The sequence below is a fragment of the Dunckerocampus dactyliophorus genome, chromosome 21 (assembly GCF_027744805.1).
Source record: "Dunckerocampus dactyliophorus isolate RoL2022-P2 chromosome 21, RoL_Ddac_1.1, whole genome shotgun sequence".
Taxonomy (NCBI): domain Eukaryota; kingdom Metazoa; phylum Chordata; class Actinopteri; order Syngnathiformes; family Syngnathidae; genus Dunckerocampus; species Dunckerocampus dactyliophorus.
Window position 1 is genome coordinate 15,253,244 of NC_072839.1, and position 21,706 is coordinate 15,274,949.

Genomic DNA, 21,706 nt, shown 5'->3' on the forward strand with positions numbered 1-21,706 from the left:
AGGAAGTGACATCACACTTCACACAGGAAACACTCAGACTTTTATTGTGGTGAAAGTAGTGGACTTGCTCCGAGTAAGTTGTTGGCTGAGGATTGACAGAAAGCACACAGGAAGTGTTTGATTAAAAAAAAAAAAAGTTTTATGGTTTATTTGCGGCAGGTGAGGAGGTGATGGCGTTTAGAAGTAGTTGACCACTCGGCGGATGGACTGGATGTTCGGGTTCTGGGCCTGCCACTCGTTGTGGCTGCAATACTGGCCGCGCTCCACCACATACATGCGCCCTCGGAAGTTGGGCTCCTCGTACATCACCCAGCTGCGCACAAGACACAACCGCATGTTCATGTGTCCATACTTCTTGGAGTGTGTGTGTTGTGTGTTTACTCACGCGCCATCTCCGTACACCCTGACAGAGTTGATGCAGTTCTTGGACAGGCCACGGCTCTGCAGGAAGGGACAGTCGTCGCAGATGTCCACACACTGACCAGAGAAGTTGCATCCTTCAAAGAGCTCGATACGGTAGTGTTCTCCGTGCTGCAGGAGCACAAACACAACCGCCTCAGAACCTGCTCTCATTTGGGTCACGTGACCGCAGACTATGAGCATTACCATGCGGACTGGTTTGCAGGATCCCATGTGGTCATTGTGGGAGTTCCACCTCTGGAATTCTGGGTACTCGCCATGCTCCAGGATGTACTGCTGGCCCTTGAAGTCGGGATGGTCGAAGCAGATCCAGGCGCCGCTCTCCACGCGGATGGAGTTCACCCTTGACGGGAAGACTTGACATGTCAGCATGCAACAACACGCTTTTCAACACGTGTAGTGGCTCACCTATTCATGAAGCCACGATCCTGGAAGTTGTCACAGTCACCTCTGACCTCCAGCTTCCTGCCAGTGAAGCACTTCCCTTCAAAGAAGGTGATCTAAAGGCCCAAAGTTGTCGTTTCACACTCCAACGATTCTGGTTGATTGGTTGATTGGGTGGGTGGGACTCACCTTTCCGGAATACTGCGACATGTTGTCCACTGGATGTTGTCCAAGCACGAGCGCACGCACAGTGTAACCGAGAAAAAGTTGGACATCCCAATTTATATGGGAGGGGAGATGCAAGTGGGGACAAAAACACAAAAGGAAGGTTGTGCCGACTCGACGCTTTCTGCCATCCTGATGTGTCCGCACATTCTGCTGGTGTTTATGTGGGTGTGTGTGTGTGTGTGAATGGAAAGTGCATATGTCAGGCCTCTGGTCAAGTGACGTCATCACCAGATGGGCGGAGCCTTCCATTAAGTACAAATGGATTTAATGTGATGCAATGCATCCTGGGACATCAAGCTGAAGCGCTGCTAAAAGGGGAGGAGCAAGAACACACTTGAACTCATAAGGAACTAATATGGGCACAGGAAGTCAATTAGAATCCAGATGTGGACCAAATATGGCGTTTGATTAATTCCCGAGTTAAGATAATTTACCTTTGAAATAAAAACGTAATATAACTAATATATTTTAAAAAGGACAGAATTACAATTATTTTTTATAGGTTAGCATGTGAGCGCGAGCCTGTTGAGGGACGTAATCACTAATGCCAGTTGAATGGAGAAACTACGTTTTACATTTGTTAATATGAGCCTGAGGGAAGATAGAATTTACTTCTGAGATCAATATGCAATTGTAACATATTAAAAAAATATATACTACGATTCAAATTTTTGATGGAATTCGGTGAGGTCAGCACGAGCCTTTTGAATGACAATAATACAAAACAATGACTGTCGGGTTGGATGGAGAAACTTAATATTTCCCATTTGTTAATATAATAGACGTAGTTTTTTTTACGATGACGATGCATGTTTAACATTAAACAAATTCGACACCCAACAGAAACTTGCGGCAAGGTTGAGGAAATTACGTGTACAAAAATGGCGTCTTTGCCACAACTACTATAGACGACTATAGCTTATTAAACAGAAAATGTGTCTAAGCGCTATTGATTAAAAATACATTTAAATAATCAAAGGCCAATGAGTTCTGGCTGTGACCTGACGTGAACCGGAAGTGCTTCTGTCTGCTGGACAAGACTTTCCAGCGGGTCAACCTTCCTCCGTCCTCTCTTTCTCCTGGCGTTTTAATGGCATTAATGTCGCTAAGAGGGTTCACGCAAACCAGTCGGTAGGTTTTTATTTGTATGGCTGCTTCAAATCTTTTGTAGCTGCAACTGTCAGTCGAGACCGCTACGCAATGTTGCTGATGTAAAGACGTTCCAACTTTTAGGCTTTTTTTTGGCTTCTCAACCAAGCTTGTGTTTGTCTGGTGCGTTCCAGAGACTGTCAGGAAATACTCCACTTGGTACTAAATTAAACAAAGAACGATTGACTAGCTGAATAAGCATGCTAGTTAGCATTATCGGTGCATTAAAGTCGATATGATGGCAACCAGTGGGTATATATAAACATGTTCACTTTTTTTTAACATTAAATAATTTCACAAGATGAAACCAAACAAACAGCATGGACAGGTCTAAGACTACAAATATGGCCGACTCCCAGAAGTGGTTACATGTGCACAGTTTAGACTTTACTCCTCTGTCAGACAGTGAGCACGGTGAGTGACCTGCATGTGTGGTTGTCATCAGGTGGTTGCGTTTCTCCAGCGTTCCTGCTTTCAAGTTCCACCAGACATCCATGATGGGTGAGTGGGAGCCTTGAGCTCCTCCTGCATTAGCATCGGTGCTAATGTGTATGTGTTGCACTCAGGTGCGACTGTGGAGCAATTTGAGGAGGCCAAGAACAAACTGTCGACGTTGAAGAAGGATCCCGGGAATGAGGTCAAACTGAAGATCTATGCTCTCTTCAAGCAGGTGACGACAACACGACTATCTATGTAGATTCATATCAACAAGATGGTCACTGTTTGTTTTTTGTCTGGGTCATGTGACAGGCCACACATGGTCCATGTGACACCCCCAAACCTGGAATGCTGGACTTTGTCAACAAAGCCAAGTGGGACTCTTGGAAATCTCTGGGCGCCATATCGCAGGTTACCCGTGCTTTTATTTTATAACTTAACTTCCTGTCCATCTAGGGTGCACAAAAGCCTAAAGATAAAAAATATATTTGACAGAAAATGACAGGAAGTGTTGGCGATATTCTTGACAGGATGAGGCCCGGCAGCAATACTGCAACCTGATTGGCTCACTGGTGGCAGCAGAGGGTGGGAGCTCCGCCCAGGAAGTGTCGGCCCAGCCGGCTGCAAGCGACCACGTGTACAAGACCCTATTGGTCAGCACGCAAGATGACATCACCACCATCAAGCTCAACAGACCTGCCAAGAAAAATGCCATCACCACAGAGGCCAGCAACTATTTCATCCTAAAAACATCTTCATAATCTTCATATAACAATCATACTCATAGTTAGTGGTGTGTTTTAGATGTACGAGGAGATCATTGATGCTCTGCAGCAAGCGGCTAAAGACACCTGCGTCCTCACCGTCTTCACTGGTAACACATACACGCAGGTTATTGTCCCACCACATGATAGAAAGGTGTATTTGTACACACACAGGTGCGGGGGACTTCTACTGCAGTGGAAACGACCTGAGCAACTTCACCAAGATCCCTGAAGGAGGTGTGGAGCAGATGGCCAAAGCAGGTGGAGAGCTGCTCAGGTGATCACTCACTCATTGATTAGTTTGGTCACGACTTGTGAAATTAAAGGCTATGTTGACTCTGTTGCCCCCCGTGTGGGCAGGAGGTACGTGAAAGCCTACATTGACTTCCCCAAGCCGCTGGTCGCCGTGGTGAACGGTCCAGCTGTGGGAATCTCTGTGACCGTTTTGGGAATGTTTGACCTGGTCTACGCTACGGACAGTGTACGCACACACACGCAGTACTTCATGTGGAGTGTTATTGAGGTTACAGAGCAGTAATATTTCTATCTAGGCGACCTTCCACACTCCCTTTAGCCAACTTGGTCAGAGTCCAGAAGGCTGCTCATCATACACCTACCCTCGCCTCATGGGATCCAGCAAGGTATGTGCATGTGCAGCACACACTCACATGTACAGTACACACACACACACAGAAGGTTGAAATATGTATGTGTGTGTGTGTGTGTGTGTGTAGGCAAGTGAGATGTTGCTGTTCAACAAGAAGCTGACGGCGGTCCAGGCATGTCAGCTTGGTCTGGTCACTGAGGTGTTCCCTGACAGCAGCTTCCAGTCGGAGGTCTGGAGCCGACTCAGGAGCTACGCCAAGCTGCCTCCAAATGTAAACACACACAATCATCAGGTGTGACATTAGTGTGACATCCTTTTTTTAAAAAAAAAATTTTAAATTGTGCCCACCCCCTAGTCTCTGGCGTTGTCCAAACAGCTGATGCGCTCAGTGGAGAAAGACCAGCTCCATGCCGTGAACGATGCCGAGGTGGAGCGTCTGATTGAACGCTGGACATCAGACGAGTGCTTCAACGCGGTCATGAGTTTCTTTCAGGCTAAAGCCAAGCTGTGACCACATGACTCCACTTACTGTCGGCCATTGTGATTGGATGAAAGTGTAATTTTCTCATACATGAAGGATCAAGTGCCTGTCCTCACGCTCACACACTAAGCTGTTTTTGTGTAATAAATTTGTCTTTTAGTGGGAAAAAAAAGTACTTGTTTTATTTAATTAAAATGCACCAGTTAGTTCTTTAGCTTACTAGCAGCAGTCTTCAAGCTGCTGTTGCAGTCTCCGAGCAACGAGCCATCCAGTCAAAGCAAAGGAGGCCTGTATCTTTAAAAGGTGACTCCGCCTTCCTGCACATGTGGGATCAAGATGGCGGTAGTGCAGGACAGCAAGGAAGTTTACCTGGGCTTTGACTTCAGCACTCAACAGGTACATTTAATAGTTATTTAACTTTTTCAACTCTTTCATTGTAGTTGTTCACATTTGCTGACAAGTGTTTTACAAATACCATAATTGTGACAACGCTAGCTAACTCATCACGTGATGTATTGACAAATGAATTCATGTTAATCAATAGAACACAAGCGACATTGCCAGCACGTTAAAAGTTCAAGTTGTATTTTATTCTATTTTTATCACCGTCTTAACTTTATTCACACTGAAACTGCTGAATGCTGTGTCACGGTTCACTGACCTGTTGGACTTTTGTTTGTTTATGCAGCTCAAAGTGGTCGCCATCAATGAAGACCTGGACGTGATCCACCAGAACCATGTCCACTTTGACTCTCAATTACCTGACTTCAGGTACCGGCAGCAACACCTCAACCACGCCGTCACCTCTCAAGTTACCTGCCTGACAGTAGTTTATGCAAAGTTAGATTGTTAGGACAGTGCATTTCGATACTTGTTTACATATAAATGGCTCATTTGGACTCGATTCTGTAAAAGTTACTGCAAGTTTATGGCGTAAATTTTTACATTAGTTCATTTAAAGTTAGCTGCAATTTTAGACTACGTTATGTAAAGTTGTCAGCAAGCTTACATACATTTATGTAAATTTGTGTATTTGTTTCCATAAAGTTTGAGCCTCCACTGCATTTAAGATATCAAAAACTATCTCTTAACTATGCAATAAAATTAAAGAATAACCCATTAAATCCAACGTATGAACATACCTTCAGACCACAATACCAGGTTTTTTACGACCTTAAACCATCTTCCATCAAACCGTTTGGCTTTCGTGTTCGAGAAGCTCTAATGCAAGTTCTTGGTACCACTGATATTTCTCCATTCTTGGTACCCAATATTCCTCCTTGGGTGATCAGCGAACCTTTAATTGACTTGACATTAACAACATTCAAAAAGGGCGTTACAGGTGGTCTGGTCTACCTGGATAGATTTGGAGAAATAAGACACAAATATAGGAACTACCATGCTATCTATACAGATGGATCAAAAGATCACAAGAAAGTAGGATCAGCCTGTATTAGTGGCACAATAAAAGAACAGGTTAGATTACCAGACAGTGCTTCCATATACACTGCCGAGTTGTTGGCTTTGAAAATGGCTTTGGGTATAATACAAAACACTGATGGAAAACAATTTGTTATTTTCACAGACTCTCTATCTAGTCTAATGGCTTTACAATGTAGAGATCTTAAACATCCCTATATTGTACACTTACTAGAATCATTATACAAAGTCGGTGTATTATCTAAACTGGTATTCTTTGTTTGGATACCGAGCCATGTAGGTATCAAAGGGAATGAAAAAGCTGATATGTTACCAAAAGAGGCACTTAATATGGCTGTAACAGAAATGAAGATACTCTATACAGACTTAAAACCAAAGATGAATGAATGCATAAAAATAAAGTGGCAAACGTCATGGGATTTAAATCCCGGTAACAAACTCTACCAACATCAGCCTATAATTGAATCACATACTACAATCCCGTTAGCTAAGCGACGGGAAGACGCTGTGCTAACTCGTATTGGAATTGGTCATTCTCGCTTATCACACTCCTATTTACTTGCAGCAGAAAACCCTCCCCGTTGTACATCATGTAACAGTACACTCTCAGTTAAACATTTCCTTCATGAATGCATTGAGTTTGCTCACATCCGTGTCAATTTTTATAATGTACCTGATCTGAAAACCTTGTTCAGCGAAGTTCCGCGATCATGCATCATAGAGTTTCTTAAAGAAATAAATCTTTTTATTAGGTTTTAGATAATGGAGACAGGCCCTTTGGCAGGCCATTTTATTCAGTATCTAGTCTTACCGAGGAGACTTTAAGCCGCCATCCCGTATAAAGAAAAGCCACACCATTTGAACATTAAAGAACCTACCGTACTTCTCTGTTGGAAAAGAGTAGGGAATTTTTCCCGGTAAAGTAGATCAGTTTCTATCTTACAAGCTCTACTCCCTAATTAAATTGATAGATTACACTCCCGAGAAACAGGTTTTGTTATTAATAACTTCACATATTAAGGTCCAGACACTTACATGACACTTTGTGTTGATAGTGTCGTTAAACTTTAATCAATCAATCAATCCATAAAGTTTGGCCTCCAGCGAGCCAGTGGGCACCAAGACTAACTTTCATTTGGTGGTTCAGGACTGAGGGGGGCGTCCACGTTGCTGCTGATGGCCTGAGGATCACGTCACCTGTTCTCATGTGGGTGAAGGTAGGAGAACATGAAGATTGATGAGTGATGTTGTAAGCGGGCTCCTAATGTTGATGTGTCTCCAGGCTTTGGACCTCCTCTTGGACAAGATGCAGAAGGAAGGCTTTGACTTCTCCAGCGTGCGAGCGCTGTCAGGCAGTGGTCAGGTGACCCATCTTCTACGTGTAACTGCCTGTCAACGTGTATTATGGGTGATGTTCCTCTGCCTTCTTAGCAACATGGCAGTGTCTACTGGAGGACGGGAGCTTCTCGGACCCTTGAGCAGCTAGACCCCACCTTCAGCCTCCACCAGCAGCTGCAAGTGTGTTCACCTGTGTGTTTGTCAGTACCTGTGTGTGCGTGCACGCGCATGCAGAGGTGTGTCATGTGATGTCTTTCAGGACAGTTTCGCTGTAGGTGACTCTCCAGTATGGATGGACTCCAGCACTGGGCCACAGTGTGAACGGCTGCAAGAGGCAGCAGGGGGTGCTGCAAAGCTGGCTGACCTCACAGGCTCCAGGGCCTATGAGGTAGTTCGCTCACACTCGCACGCACATACGGTCAGATTGTGAAATTACTTTTCTATTTTTGTGTGCCTCTTTAGCGTTTCACCGGAAATCAGATCGCCAAAATGTGTCAGGAGCGACTGCAAGACTTCCAGGACACCGAGGTCGGCTGGTGACCTATAACCCTTGCACCCATGACCTTGACTTCAGCCTGGTTGATGGCTGTGTGTGTTTCAGAGGATCTCATTGGTCAGCAGCTTTGCAGCGTCGCTCTTCCTGGGTGCTTATGCCGCCATTGACTACAGCGATGGTCAGTGGTTTAATTAAGAAACGTCTTAATCATGTCAATCAGTGACTTTGTTCTTTAGGGTCTGGAATGAACCTTTTGGACATCAGGACTAAAAAGTGGTCTGAGGTCTGCATGGAGGCTACCGCTCCGCACCTGGACCGCCTGCTTGGGACGCCGCTTCCCTCTGTGTCAGTGCTGGTGAGAGGTCCCCCCTCGGTGTAGGGGTGTGCCAAAACATTCCGTGTGACCTTTAACCTTCCTTAACCCCCCGCCCCCGGCAGGGTCCAGTCTCCCCCTACTGGGTGCGCAGGTTTGGTTTTTCCGACTCGTGCAGAGTGGTGGCCTTCACTGGAGACAACCCAGGTACGTCCTCTTGAGGTTGCCCTGTCAGTGTGCTGTTGATGATGGTGATATTGTCCTGGCAGCATCTTTGGCAGGGATGCGACTCCAGCAGGGAGACATTGCTGTAAGTGCACCTTCTGTCACACGACCGCATGTCTTTTAACATGACGTGGAGTGTGGGGGTGTGTAGGTGAGCCTGGGAACCAGCGATACAGTGTTTGTGTGGCTGCAGCATCCTCGCCCTGCCCTTGAGGGTCACGTGTTGATCAACCCTGTTGACTGGAGACATTTCATGGCCTTGTTGTGGTGGGTGCTCTTTTTATTTATTTAATCTTAGCCTCACTCATCAATGTGATGTGTGTGTGTGTGTGGTCTCAGTTTCAAGAACGGATCACTGACCAGAGAACGTGTGAGGAACCGCTGTGCTGAAGGATCCTGGGAAGTCTTTTCAGCTGCCTTGAGACATACTCCTCTAGGAAACAATGGCTACATTGGTGAGCTTTTCCTTCTTCCCTCCTTCCTTTTCCCTCTTCTTCCTCTGACTTCCTGTTGGCTTCTTCAAGGCTTTTATTTCGACGTACTGGAGATCCTGCCCCGCGCTGTTGGAATTCATATCTTTGATGCGGATGACAACAAGGTGGGACACCACGCACACACCCATGCACAGTGGCAGCTGACAGTGCTTGATTTGTCCTCCAGGTGTCATCAGTGAGTGCTGAGGTGGAGGTGCGAGCTCTGGTGGAGGGTCAGTTCCTGTCACGGAGGCTCCATGCAGAGCGCCTTGGTTACTCCATCAGTAAGAACACACACTCACACACTTTGTAAACACAAACGCTACATCTCTCTTTTAGTCTCATCTTCTTTAAGTTCCAGGAAGTCGAGTTTTGGCAACGGGTGGAGCCTCGTGTAACAAAGACATCTTGCAGGTGAAACATAACGCACATTTCTAGCATGTATTTGTCTATAGTGTATTTGCTTGTGTGTGCCAGGTGTTGTCTGACGTGTTCAACGCTCCAGTGTACACCATTGATGTGTCCAACTCCGCCTGTCTTGGCTCCGCCTACCGAGCGAAGCACGGTACACTAAAGCTGATGCTCACAACGGCGAGCTTGCTAACATACTGCAATTACACATCTGCTAGCAGTGATGTGTGGTCAGGGGAGACATGAAAAACAAATGCCATTAAACACAATGAAAAATGATCATTTGTCCACTGAACTGTTGATAAATGTATTTTACAGTCAGGTCAGTGCACCACCAGCCATGAATCTCACCACACGTCACTGCCTGCTAGGCTTATGAAATGCTAACCTTCATCTCTGCATGATGGTCAATGAACTCTTGCTCTTATTGGTTGATGTTCTTTCAGGTGTGCTTGACCAATCAACCGTTTCCTTCTTTGATATCCTGAAGAAAGCACCGGAAGCGCGACTTGTTGCCACGCCGCAACCCACTGCACAACAAGTACGTACGCACGCACGCACGCACGCACGCACGCACGCACACAGGACAAGGAATAGGAAGAGATAATGGAATATTAAAGATGGAAGACGAAGTGCTGATTGGCTTTTATCTGCTGTCAGTCATTCTGAGATCACATGATCACTCTGTTCAGTTCCTGCGCATATGACCTTTTCTCTCTGAATCCATCACAGGTGTACAATCTCATGCTGCAGCGCTACGGCCAATTGGAGAAGAGAGTCCTGCAGGAGCCCCGCCCCTCAAATGCAGCTGCAAATCTAATTGGATGACATGAGTAGAGAGACAGGTAAGGTCAATCAAAATAATGAAATAATCAGTAAAGAAACTGGCTACTTGTATGAAATATGCACATAATTTACAATAATTGTTTTTCATTATCCATGGTGTTCATCTTTGAAAAGACAACCAAGCGTTTAGAGATTATTTAACAGCAGGTGGCGCCAAAGCACTGCAATAACTAAACCCTTTCTAAAAACATTCTAATAGTGGTCGTTAGGGTATTTAGAAACTACTCCTTGTAATCATATGAAATGAAAGAATGTTAGCACATTACATACCTACAGGTATAACTATACAATCTTTGTTTTCTTTCTTTTCTTGGGAGAATGAACAGAATAAGAATTTCATTGCATAGTATAACTGCCTGTTTTACTGTGTACATGACAAATCTTGAATCTAATGAGACACTCGTCTATGCAAAAGTTAATTGTCAGTTGAATTGCCTATTATAGCTTGTGAAAGATGCACCTCTGCAGACTACAACCACATACGTAATAAACACATTGTTAAATGAATAATACGAGTACTATCAAGAACATGTTGTGGTAAACAAGAGTAAATGTTTAATTTAGTGGGGTTTCTGAAATCACTGTCCGCTTCCTGTTGGACTTTCCAGCATGTCATGACAAACACATTATTCAGCCATAAATAATGTAGTTTCTCACTGAGTACAGATGTCAACAATAAACTGCCCTTGTTTTTTTCTTTCTTTGCAGCTTGTCTCACTCTTTGTGCTTTATGGAAAACACCAGAGATTTGACCTGCACTCGGAGGAGCGCATTAGACAACAATGGCCTGATGAACACGGCCTAGGAAGGCCTCATTCACAGCCGCCACACCTTCATTCCCCTGCGCCCCCAAACAAGTGCCCTCTTGCCACATTTCCATCCAATTTCCACTGCAGAACGTGTTCATTTTCAGCCTAATGGCATGTCATTTTGGCCCAGCCTTTGGTCAAGAATTAATCCTGGAATCAAAACAGATTTTCCAGGCAGCAATCTTCCATCAAGTATTGATTTTTTTTTTCTTCCCCTTTTTACACTGGCCGGGCCTGTACTCCCTAATTTAAGCTGACAGGCAGCAGCACAATGGAGCACCTTGGCATCTCTCTCTTCCCCTCAGACGTACACAACATGGAACACTGTTTGAGAGAACACACCCATCTCTCTGCTTTAGCTCTAATTATCTCTTAGGATTGGCCTGGCCAGGTGCGGCCATCATCAGCTATCATTACTGGCCTGTTGACACGTTACTGCTGTGTGAGTGATTTTCTCCCTGCAGCCATTTTACACAAGAAGGTGACTTCATCATGACCCCCCCCCCCCCAAACACAGAGGCCCTCACTAATAAGATAGCAAAGATGTGTCCGAGCGTGTGATCCCTCTATGTGCTCTTGATGCCCTCACATATGCAATCATCATGCATGGAGAGGATGATGGAGGCCAGCTTGTTTTCCCCTCACTCTTAAAGCCGCCATTACCTTCACGCACTTTACCACCAGACCGTTTCACTTAATTATTCGTGTTGGCGTATCATCACGACACGGAACAGAATTTTCCACCTAAGAATTAATGGAAATAGTTTTAATTTGTTCCAAACATTTGCCACAATAATGTATTTCAGTATGTTAAGTCATGTTACTAAGTGACCTTTTAGCATGTTACCAGCAGTAATTGTCACGTAAGTGCAAAAAGCAGTGGTACAAGTTACTGTTGATCAAACAAAAATAAAATCTAACCTTTTGAACAGCACTTTCTTCTCTTTGACTTGTCACACATACACCTGTGGAAATGAAAACACAAAGATGAACTTCAGAATTACATATGTTGGAAATTTTTCCTTAAAAGTTTAGCGCCAGAAACTCGTCTACTGCCTTGAACCTTTTATGGGAAAGGGCAGGGCCTGTAGGCATACTCATTTTGCATCTTTTATGACAGGGGTGTCCGAAGTGCAGCATGGGGGCCATTTGTGGACTGCAGATTTTTTTTTTTACTGGCTCTCAACACATTGTAATAATAAAATTCAACAAACCAAAAAGAAGCAATGTAAAGAAAAAAAAGCTGTGACAGCAATAAAAATAGTTTTTGGAAATTATTTTTTTGTTTACAAGTGGCCCACCCACATCCTTTTGAATTTTCAGTATGAGTTACTCACGCCTCCTGTGGTATTACAAGACAGGCTGCTACTACGTTGGACAGCAGTGCTGTTAATACAGTAACATTCTTGAACGAGACATCAAAAAAGTCTTACCTTGCCAAAGTGCTATGCAAGACAGTTAAATGGACTGTATGTATAAAATGTATATATATTAATATGTATAGCCATGCAATCAAGTGCTCAAGTCAAGACAGCGGGACCATTAACTCGTCTACCGGCAAACACATCAGCTGCTGAGATGATGATAATAATGATGAAAAAATGGTGGAAATAAAGAGAAAAGGCAAAAAAAAGGGGATCATATGCATGGCTTACCTGAATGGCATGTAAGGACTGGTAATTGCACCCCGCGAGGCATCAAGGTGTGCAGAGCTGCCTGAATGCATTGCAGTATCCTGGCCGAGGTGTCAACCTTGGGGAGGAAGTGAGAACACAAACACACACAATTCATTTGGTGACAACACTACAGGCTGCAATCTAAAAAGCATCAACATCACATGTGTGACCATATTGAAACATGTCATTATTATCTCAACCAACACCACCCGCACCTCCTCTCATTCACCACAATTTAACATCCTTTACACAACAAGTCAAAACTTTAGCGTGAAGTGCTTTGATAAAAAAAAGTGGGAAAAAAGAAAGAAAAAGTACAAGTACTCCTGTTTTCAAATCTCAATTGGAAAGTTATGTTGTTTCATATATAAAATATAAAAAGTGTAAATAAAGAGATTTTTTTTTATTATGACTGAAGTCCTAATTTTAACATTGCATAAATTAAAAAAAAAATCGTAATGTTACAATAAAGTCGGAATACTTAAAACATACTAAAACTAAATTCATGAGAATATAGGTTTATAGTAAAATTATTACATTAAAAAATGTCTTCACTTAAGCCAAAAAAGTCCAAATGTTACAATACACCAAAGAAAAAAAGACAATACTACAAAGAAAACCTAAGAATTTACAAGATTATGTTCTATTACAAAAACACCAGACAAAGTTATAATATGAACAAAATTTGGAACAATGTTAGAATATATTGTTTAATTTTTTATTTATTTTCTAAAGCTAAAAAAAAAGTCTCAGCTTGATTAACTTTCATAACTTTACAAGAAACAATTAGGGAAGATAACGTAAGATAATGTAATGTAAAATGTGATTTAGTAAAAATGTGTTGTTTGTAATACTTCTTTCAGTTGACTTCATGTCATACTGCTCAGCAACAATTTATCAATGCTTCTGATTACCAAGAAATAGTATTATTATAATTTCTATCAATTAAGACGTATCTTTTTTAAGCTTCTAAAACAAGTCGGAGGACATTTTGGTGGCGTCTACTGTGGAATTTTAACAAGGTCACAAGATTCTTATGGTTTGAACGTTATCAGCCAAGTGGACGATCCTCTTCAAGATAAACATTTCAAATGGGACACTTGAAAATAGATGATAGGACATACGGCATTTACGTCATCTGTAATTTTGTTCAAGTGTTTAATGTATGAACTTACAAGGGCACATATTTTCACGAGTGTTATTTATTTTTATTATTTTTGCTACATGTTCAGGTTTAGAGGATGACGGCCGCCATTCCTAGCTTGTTGCGTCTGCGTCCAAATACGAAACACGTCCATATTTCCCAAACACGAGTTCAACGTTACTTATACGAGTGTGTAACACATTTAAAACAAACAATAAGCGTTAGCACAGGCAACGTTTTTAATAAACTAACTGGCTTAAAAATCATTTTGTTTAATTACTGACCTGTCCATGGAGTTCGGCAGCCATCTTTGTTAAAGTTATTTCCCGCTTAGCTGCCGCGGTGCACTGTGGGTAACCGGAAGACGCCCAAATACGTAAACATGGAGCCCAATCAACAGCAATTAACTGTCGACTGTCGGCTTAATGAGGTACGATGCACATTGTGTATCTTCAAGTACTGTACAGTACAGTACAGTACAGGTAAGAATGAAAGCGCACTGACACTGGCTACATTCAGACGTTACATCAACATTGCAATGTTGCATTTCGTCCGCAATTAAAACATCAAAGTTCGTCTTTTCATGCAGGTCTTAGGGAGCTCCTTTTATTGGTAACTTGCTAGCAAAAAAAACCCATTTTCACTGTGCTTGTCTTAAAATGCATTGTACGGATATCTGATGATGTCATATCACACCTACTGGTAACACTTACTGTATCATTCTCATCATTTATGTTGTATTATTATGTCGTACGTTTTATTTATAATTATTATTAATCTTTATAAATGATCACTGGCCTGCGTTGAGATGCGTTCCACAAATAAAAAATAATAACAAATGTAATTTTGTTGAGAAGAAATCCACGAATATGAGGGGTAGCAAATGCCGAACAGGTGGTGATCTATACTGTACACTGATTTCAGGACTTGGAATGTGACAAATGCATCCTGCAGTCCCGTGTTGCCTCTCCAGGTGCTTCCTCATGGCGCTGACAGCTGCTTTCCAGTGTCCACATGAATGCCAAAGGTAAGATTTGCCTCCTCTTTATTGAGACTGTCTCACACTCACCCATCCTCAGGAGAATCCTAATGCACTGACACCAAGACGGGATTTTCCCCCACTCTTTACAATCTACTTAGCAATGATTTATTGATTGAGGCTTCCACCCTCAGAGAGAATTACCGATCCTTTTTGGGAAATCAGATTTTCACACCTTTCGCCGGCGTGCATGTAGCATTGAGGTCCCCGGAGACGGGCTTTGAGTGGCAGTGCTGTGTGACTCTCTATAGTGTCACTCCAGTGCTGCCAGGCTTGCGCCCAGTCTACAGTTTGTCATCCACTTTTACACTATGTATTGCTTTATTAGTCCAGTGTCTAGTTTGCCCACATTCATAAACACCTCACTGGTGTAAGTATTTCATAGGAAAACATTACAAAAATAACCCACGGCCTCGTTGGAGCAGTCGGATTAGGGTGCTGAAAGCTTTGATGCTCCCGAATGTCAGCGCCGTCGATCGATCTGGCGGAAGGAAAAAAAAAAACAAATCCACAGACACACCTGACCAATCAGAAGCTGCTCCCTGTTCCGATCCTGCTGGGGTAGCGTGCTTTACAAGCTTCAAAGAGCTCCTTTTAATACATTGCTTTGATAGCGCTCAGCCTTGACTGACCCACCAATCATACACCAGAGAGCATTTTAGCTTTAGCCGGGTAGCTTGTTGATCGTTTTAATGACTTTGACGAGAAAAAAACAACTGCAATTGTTCAAAAATGTCTTCCATCAGAGTATCTGACAGGACAGGTCTGTGCTTCTACACAGAGGTATGCAGCAGAACATCTAAATTTAGAAAAAACAGGCCAAAGGTTGGAAGAGTCCACAACCTTGTATCCACGGTCTATGCCGGTGCAGCATGATGACAGATGCTTCATTTGAACTTACGTGGAAAGTGCATATGTCACACTGCAAGTGAGTCTTTGAATGTTATAAATCGGCCAAGTAAAACTAGACTTACAGTATGATCAGTAACCTTCGCTAGTATTTTGTCAATATATTGTCACGTTTGTTACTCATTTGTATGTGCTTTCGTTGCAGGACAAAAGGAAGGGCACCCGCTTTGATAGCAAAAGTAAAGCAGGCAATGAAACATGACACCAACTTCCTATTGGTGGGAAAAAGATCATCAATCAAATCTTCAGAGGCCATGTGGTTGCAGAGAGAGCGAGAGAGAGTGAAGAGGAAAGGTAAGCCAACACTGCCATTGTGTGGCCAACTGAGGCGGAGACACATACATCAAAGTATCACATTTTTTCCTACTCTGATTTTTAGTGTGATTTTCGGCCTTGTGGCTGGGCCAATACACTATGCATAATACACCATGTCACAATGAAAATAATAAAAAGCATTCATTTAATAGTTAATAAGGACTCAGCAGTCAGTGTTCTATAAATATTCTTTTTAGGACATATTTTGACAGCAGGATTGGAGTGTCCCGTTATCCCTAATGGCATTACAGTACTCTGAATAAACATTCTATTTAGTGTCAACGGTGAATGAATGCAGAACTAAGATGCTGAGAAATGTGTGGACCCCCACCACCAACAGCACCCCATCCTGCAGCCTCGGCGGCCAGAGGAAGATTAGAGCCCTGATCTCATTCCCGGCACTTGTTTGGAGTCTGTCAGGAAGAGAAATGCCGGCATTAGGGAGGTAGCGCCACGCTCCTGATATGATGAAATAAGGAGGAAAGGGGAAAGGAAAAAAAAAGATGGAGGGATGGACAGAGAGGACCCCCGCTCTTCTCCAAAGTGTCACTAGCTTGTTTATTCTATTTTTCATCATAGCTGCCGGGGCAAAGATTCCCATTTTCTTTTATATTTCCATCCCCCCAACACACACACCTTCCAACAACAAAAAAGAAGCACTGCTCTCATTTTTATAGGTGTTGCAAACTCTCGTGCCCCCGTGAAAATTACATTGTGAAATTTCAGGCCTGCCCCCACACCGCACCCACCTTCCCCCACACTGCTCCCTGCTGTCCCTCTGAGCCTTCAAGCACTCAACAGACTGTGAAGAATAAATAATAAAAAAGCTATTGATTATTTTGATGACTGCAAGATTCAATTAGGTATTAATTTTGCCCTCCAGTGGGCCTATCAACAGGGGTGGGGGTGGGTGGGGCGGGGCATGCGGGGAGGGGCGGAAGAATGTAGGAAAAAGGAAGCGTTTTGATGGCCTGCATTTTATTTTTAAGTGCACTCCAAAAATCAGATAAAAACAACCCATGATGACTAGTTATTGTTAGCAGACATGCAAGTATTGACCAAGCGCGACAGCTTAAATCCTCTCTATTGATTATCATTTTCATAGATTATCATGTGTCACATCAAAGGTGGGCCGGATCCCGTGACAAGCACATTAAAGAGGCCCCCCCCTCTGGGGAGGCCCGCATCGACCACCCGGATACAAGTGGCTGGGTGTTGATGCATGGAGGGCAAAATAAGACTAGCCTTTTTTTCTTTCTGTGGTCACCTGCCCTTTGCGCAGACATATTTAGGTTGCTCCTAAATAAGGAAAGAGGACCGCGGCCCCGCTGCTCCTCGTCTGTGTCTCAGAGCCTGAGGTGGGGTGAACACTGTCTGAGGAGCTCTCTTGTGGGAAGACACAAGGGGGAAGAGACAGATAAAGTGAGGGTGGGCTGCAACTGTGTGTGTGTGTGTGTGTGTGTGTGTGTGTGTGTGTGTGTGTGTGTGTAAGGAAAAGAGGGAGGGGAGGAGGCGACACCCCTACCGCTAGTCTCTCGGAAGCAACCTCAGTGTGAAACCTGTGCTGGCCATTCAGACCTATTCCAGAGTTCAGGAGGCTGTTTCTGGGTTGAGTCCTGAGTAGGTTTCTATCTCTGCCGAGGGGGCATGTTGTACCCCCCCTCCCGTCTAACTGACTTTTACTTTGGGACACTCTGAAATATTTGGGTTTTTTTTGTGTGTTTTCAGCGGAGCTTAAATTCGGTAAGGTGGCACTTTGACTTGAAGACCAAACTCTATTGGGAGGCATGTGTGATGGACAAGTGTACATTGAAACGTTTTTAACATTTGCAGGACTTCATTTCCTGTTTGAACCTGATGCAAATAATCAGCTTTGTTGTCATTTTGTATCCAACTAGATGAATTTCATGTTTCAGTGCATTGTTGCCAAAGATGAGGCATGTTTCAGGTTCTAATGAGAACCTCTGAGATGGATTCCTGGTGGTTTTGGGGCTGCGGGGTGTAGGAGCATCAGTTTGGGCAGCACCAGCTTCCTTGGATGAAAGGCTCCAGAGAGGGAGGGAGCAGGAGAGAGAGAGGGAGAGGGAGTGGATAGTAAGGGGTGGAGAGGGTTGGGGGGGTGGGGGCGCAGGATAGAGAGCTAGTGAGTGAGAGGTAGTCAAGGAGAGTGCCGAAGCACATTCTAACCACGGCTGCATTTTTGTTTTTCTCCCCCACCTCCTCCATATCTTCCGTCAACGCCTCCCACCTGGACCCCCTCGCAGCTCCTTCCAGCATCCGATGATAACGGGGCAGCTGAGCAAGCCGCTGCTCTCCCTCATGCGCGGCGACATGAGCGCGGTAGAACTCCGGGCAGACGACAGAGTGGCCAGCCCAGACGGCGAGCTCAACGACGAGCCCTTGCTCCTTCCGTCCGAGGGCCCCGACGGGGAGGGCACCCCCAGCAAGCTGTACGGTGAGTGGGGCTCGGTGTCCTTCTCGCATCTCGTTCTACATCTCTGGTGCCAGATGATAATGACGGATGAACGTGCCAGCAGTGGCGGGCTGCAAACTTTAAAGTGCTGTGAACAAGTTCAGATGGGAACCTTCAGGTGCTTGCATACACTGACTTTTTTATAAGCCATGCAATTATCTTCAATTTGCAAATGTTGTGTTGTGTTTTTTCTGTAAATCTTCTGAGGGTTTTGACTTGTGTGGCTGAAAAGCAAATATCTCTACTTCTGCTACCAGTTGGATCAATTTAACTTCCCCATAAAAGAGAGAACATTTTGATTTCACAGCACTCACAGTTCCTGCTAATATTCCCTAGTTTTTTCTCATTTGCAACTCGCACTGCTGATCTATTAAGTAGTAATAAAATGAATACAGGATTCACAAAAGAAGAACATATCATTATGAGGTCAAGATAAAAAAAAACAGTTATTCCTTTTTTTAATGATTCAATAACGCATTCAGCCAACGTCGTCGATGATTATATTTCTATTTTGCATATGTTGTGGTTGGATGCTGTATGTAATGACTGGGCCTTGTTTTATTGCAAATACTACAAAGATATTATCTTCATGGCTTTTAATATGACATTTCAGTTTTCTTTGTGAGATTGAACATATTTACAGACAAATAATTCAAAATAACAGTTTAACCATTGTTTTATTGGAAACATTTAAAAATAATAATAAAAAAAAATCAGACATCAAATTACATGACTTACATGGGAGTTGTTGTTTGCGTGCGTTCAAGAAGGCCACTGCTTAAAGAAGAATGTTTTAAGTTAGTCAGTGAATGTTGTTCCATCTTTCAAATGAGATGAATCAGAATCAACTTTCTCCTGAATGTTTAATGATTATCGCCTCCTTTTGAGTTCTTCACTCTTTATGTGCAGAATTTTAATGTGAAAATTGAAGACACAAACTGTGATTTTGTCGTCATTGAAGATGTTTGCTGGTCGTAGGCGCTTTAGTGTGACTTGTGTGAGAATTTTTTTTTGATGGGGGTTGTGGCTCCTGGACTGACTTTCCTCCCCTGACCTGTGAGGCAGAAAGATGGGAAAGATGAACCAATGAAATAAGTAAAGTGAGCCTTTAGTAAGTACAGTAAGTGACCTCTGATTGCTTTACCTGTGAAATGTGAAAAATGTGCAGTTCATTTCTTTAAAAGGTGAATTCTCCTTCAAGATGTTTTCTGTGGCTGAGGTGAATGTTGCATTTAAAAATATATGCACATACAGAAGATGCTTTAAGGCTGATGACAAATGTGAACTTTGCAGAGTTTTAGGAAGGATGCTCCATTTTTATGACTGTCGTTTCCCTGCAGTGTTTATTTTTTATTTTTTACTTTATCTATCTTGCATAAAGTAGCACTGTAGTTTCTCTTAAAGGGAGCTTCCATGTGCAGAATGAACTATCGTCCACCAATTGTGTGCTCATGGTGATAATGCTGTGAATTGTGTCGTGTCAACTTAGGATAAAGTTCATCCTAAATTTGCCGTCCTGCGCGGGAGATAGCTTTGTCCTGATTGACGTTTTTGTCAGTATAACAAGTAGAGGTCGGCGGAGACAATGGCAGTAGAGGTCGTGTTTGTCCAAAATAAATGGTCTATCTTTGAGACCTGTCGCACGCTTCCTACACATCTGAAAGTACGGTCCTACTCCTAAAAGCGTGCCTGTGCAAATAGTCTTCCACTTGAGCTAACAGGGCCCGTGAAGCACCACAAACATCGCTCTGCCTTGTATTTATTCCGAACAGAAGTGCTGGACGTTAGGTGGGAAAGCTGTTGTTAGTCGGGCCAGCAATATATTTATTTTTTATTTTTATACCAGCAGAGGACATGATGGGTGTTGGATGTGTGCAGCCTCTGTCTTCACTTCTCAAGCAAATCTCCCTCTTTCAGACATCAACAGACAAGATAATAAGACACTCAGAGCACAATTCCGCATTATATTCAGCCAGCAACGGCTCATCTCTTGTCAGTTTGCATTTACTCTGCCGAAGATGTGACGCTTCTATCATCATGCTGTCAAAGGGAGCCAGCCAGGAACGACAGCACCGCTCATTTCACACACTTACTGTCTACACCAAATGGGCCGCACTTATACGGATTCCACACAATTGGCCAAACACTTTCTCAAAGGTCGTCCGGAGATCTCCCGAGCCCAAAAGACCACCGGCGGCTTTTTATTTTAATTATTGGGTCATTTGGATCAAAACACACATGGATGTCAGTGGTAATATTAGACACCCTCATTTCTAGCCACATTGTTGTTGGAGTGAATACAGCTTCAGCTTCTAGCGTTAAGATTTTAAACTTTACGGCTTTCCAATTTCCTAACTATGATCCGTTAATGAGTGCACAAGCAGGTCATGCTGTGACATACTCATGAGGACATGAGCTTTATTGCCATGGTATTGTAGTACAATCAAACGGTGCTCCGCAAACATGGAGGCCAAACCGCATTTACCACAAAAATACATTTTATACCAGTTAGGGTTCAGGCGTTGTAGTTTTGGCCTCTTTTAAATATAGTCATACTTTTTGAGTAAGTAAAAATATGTCAGTTTCCCCCGAATGTCACATTCCACAAACATGGCCGACATGCCACAGTGAAAACAACACGTTTTGCAACAAAAACGCTACATTTAAAGGCAGTTATAGTTACATATTTACCTCATGTTACTTTCACGAAAATAATGAAAATCTACAACTCTAAGGTTACTAAAAAAAGATATCAATTCCACACGAATGACATGCTCCACAAACATGGCTGACACACAACACTGAAAACGCAACATAAAAAAGTAATTAAGGTTCAAGAGTTGGTTACTTTTTTTAAAAATAAAAAATAATCAGTTTTTGGCTAATTACGTACTTCGTAAACATGGCTGACACGCCACACTGAAAATGCCACAAAAACGATACAGTTAGCCCCAATTTCATAAATTAAATGAATAAAAATGATAAACTGCACTTTTGAAAACCACACTGAAAACACATTTTGACAGAAACACTACATTAAAAAGTAATTAAACTTCAGGAGTTGGTGTTACTGCATGTTTTTTTTTAAATAAAAAATAACAACACCCTTTTTGAGTCTGTTCTTGAGTAATTATATACTCCCCAAAGATGACTGATGCACCGCACTGCCACAAAAACCATACATTTAGCCCCAATTCCATAAATTAAATGAATAAAAAATGATGATGTGATGATGAAACGATGATAAACTGCACTTCTCAAGTCACTAAATACTGTGTCAGTTTCCCACCACTTCACATTCCACAAACATGGCCGACATGCCCCACTG

At 43.1% G+C, this 21,706-nt stretch overlaps 4 protein-coding genes across 11 annotated transcripts in view; 3 read left to right on the forward strand and 1 right to left on the reverse strand.

The window, feature by feature from the left end:
- Positions 1-23: 23 nt before the first annotated feature.
- crygn2 (crystallin, gamma N2) lies at positions 24-1,069 on the reverse strand. Its single transcript, XM_054765789.1, has 5 exons — positions 994-1,069; positions 829-920; positions 607-763; positions 386-531; positions 24-313 (listed from the first exon to the last, which is right to left on the reverse strand). The coding sequence occupies exons 1-5, from the start codon at positions 1,012-1,014 to the stop codon at positions 178-180; spliced, it is 552 nt and encodes a 183-aa protein (XP_054621764.1). The 5' UTR covers positions 1,015-1,069; the 3' UTR covers positions 24-177.
- Positions 140-4,643, forward strand: eci2 (enoyl-CoA delta isomerase 2). Its single transcript, XM_054765786.1, has 11 exons — positions 140-2,163; positions 2,627-2,682; positions 2,748-2,851; positions 2,932-3,030; positions 3,150-3,344; positions 3,424-3,493; positions 3,558-3,660; positions 3,744-3,864; positions 3,935-4,024; positions 4,118-4,261; positions 4,346-4,643. The coding sequence occupies exons 1-11, from the start codon at positions 2,123-2,125 to the stop codon at positions 4,499-4,501; spliced, it is 1,179 nt and encodes a 392-aa protein (XP_054621761.1). The 5' UTR covers positions 140-2,122; the 3' UTR covers positions 4,502-4,643.
- A 94-nt stretch (positions 4,644-4,737) lies between these two features.
- On the forward strand, positions 4,738-11,756 carry xylb (xylulokinase homolog (H. influenzae)). 4 transcript variants are annotated; one of them, XM_054765780.1, is made up of 20 exons: positions 4,751-4,867; positions 5,160-5,242; positions 7,059-7,128; positions 7,194-7,274; positions 7,343-7,429; positions 7,509-7,637; positions 7,712-7,777; positions 7,851-7,923; positions 7,982-8,100; positions 8,184-8,265; positions 8,328-8,368; positions 8,477-8,550; positions 8,623-8,738; positions 8,808-8,881; positions 8,944-9,040; positions 9,112-9,170; positions 9,234-9,321; positions 9,614-9,708; positions 9,900-10,012; positions 10,722-11,756. In XM_054765780.1, exons 1-19 carry the CDS (start codon positions 4,808-4,810, stop codon positions 9,993-9,995), a joined length of 1,590 nt encoding a protein of 529 aa, XP_054621755.1. In that variant the 5' UTR covers positions 4,751-4,807; the 3' UTR covers positions 9,996-10,012; positions 10,722-11,756. The 4 variants fall into 4 exon arrangements, 3 of the variants coding, with proteins under 3 accessions (XP_054621755.1, XP_054621754.1, XP_054621756.1); XM_054765779.1 differs by having other exon boundaries at positions 4,754-4,867; positions 8,435-8,550; XM_054765781.1 differs by lacking the exon at positions 4,751-4,867 and having other exon boundaries at positions 5,159-5,242; positions 7,059-7,118; positions 8,435-8,550.
- Positions 11,757-14,000: 2,244 nt separating this feature from the next.
- pou6f2 (POU class 6 homeobox 2) overlaps positions 14,001-21,706 on the forward strand; it is a 75,114-nt gene continuing 67,408 nt past the window's right edge. For 2 of the 5 annotated variants that reach the window (XM_054766141.1, XM_054766146.1), the window contains exons 1-5: positions 14,001-14,124; positions 14,567-14,669; positions 15,463-15,609; positions 15,736-15,884; positions 18,170-18,360. In XM_054766141.1, coding sequence (XP_054622116.1) covers positions 18,186-18,360 — 175 coding nt within the window. In that variant the 5' untranslated portion in view covers positions 14,001-14,124; positions 14,567-14,669; positions 15,463-15,609; positions 15,736-15,884; positions 18,170-18,185. Of the gene's footprint in view, positions 14,125-14,566; positions 14,670-15,462; positions 15,610-15,735; positions 15,885-17,503; positions 17,649-18,062; positions 18,361-21,706 lie in introns of those variants that run through there. The other 3 variants (XM_054766144.1, XM_054766145.1, XM_054766142.1) reach the window with 3 other exon arrangements.

Bases quoted from the DNA above. Each gene is read 5' to 3' on its own strand.
- crygn2 (XM_054765789.1), bottom strand. From the start codon at position 1,014: ATGTCGCAGTATTCCGGAAAG. The intron at 921-993 runs GTGAGTCCCACC...TTGGGCCTTTAG, and splicing joins TGTCGCAGTATTCCGGAAAG to ATCACCTTCTTTGAAGGGAA. The intron at 532-606 runs GTAATGCTCATA...GTGCTCCTGCAG, and splicing joins CCTGCAAACCAGTCCGCATG to CACGGAGAACACTACCGTAT.
- xylb (XM_054765779.1), top strand. From the start codon at position 4,808: ATGGCGGTAGTGCAGGACAGCAAGGAAGTTTACCTGGGCTTTGACTTC. The intron at 8,739-8,807 runs GTGAGCTTTTCC...GGCTTCTTCAAG, and splicing joins AGGAAACAATGGCTACATTG to GCTTTTATTTCGACGTACTG. The intron at 9,709-9,899 runs GTACGTACGCAC...AATCCATCACAG, and splicing joins CGCAACCCACTGCACAACAA to GTGTACAATCTCATGCTGCA.
- eci2 (XM_054765786.1), top strand. From the start codon at position 2,123: ATGGCATTAATGTCGCTAAGAGGGTTCACGCAAACCAGTCG. The intron at 3,031-3,149 runs GTTACCCGTGCT...TATTCTTGACAG, and splicing joins CTCTGGGCGCCATATCGCAG to GATGAGGCCCGGCAGCAATA. The intron at 3,494-3,557 runs GTAACACATACA...GTACACACACAG, and splicing joins CGTCCTCACCGTCTTCACTG to GTGCGGGGGACTTCTACTGC.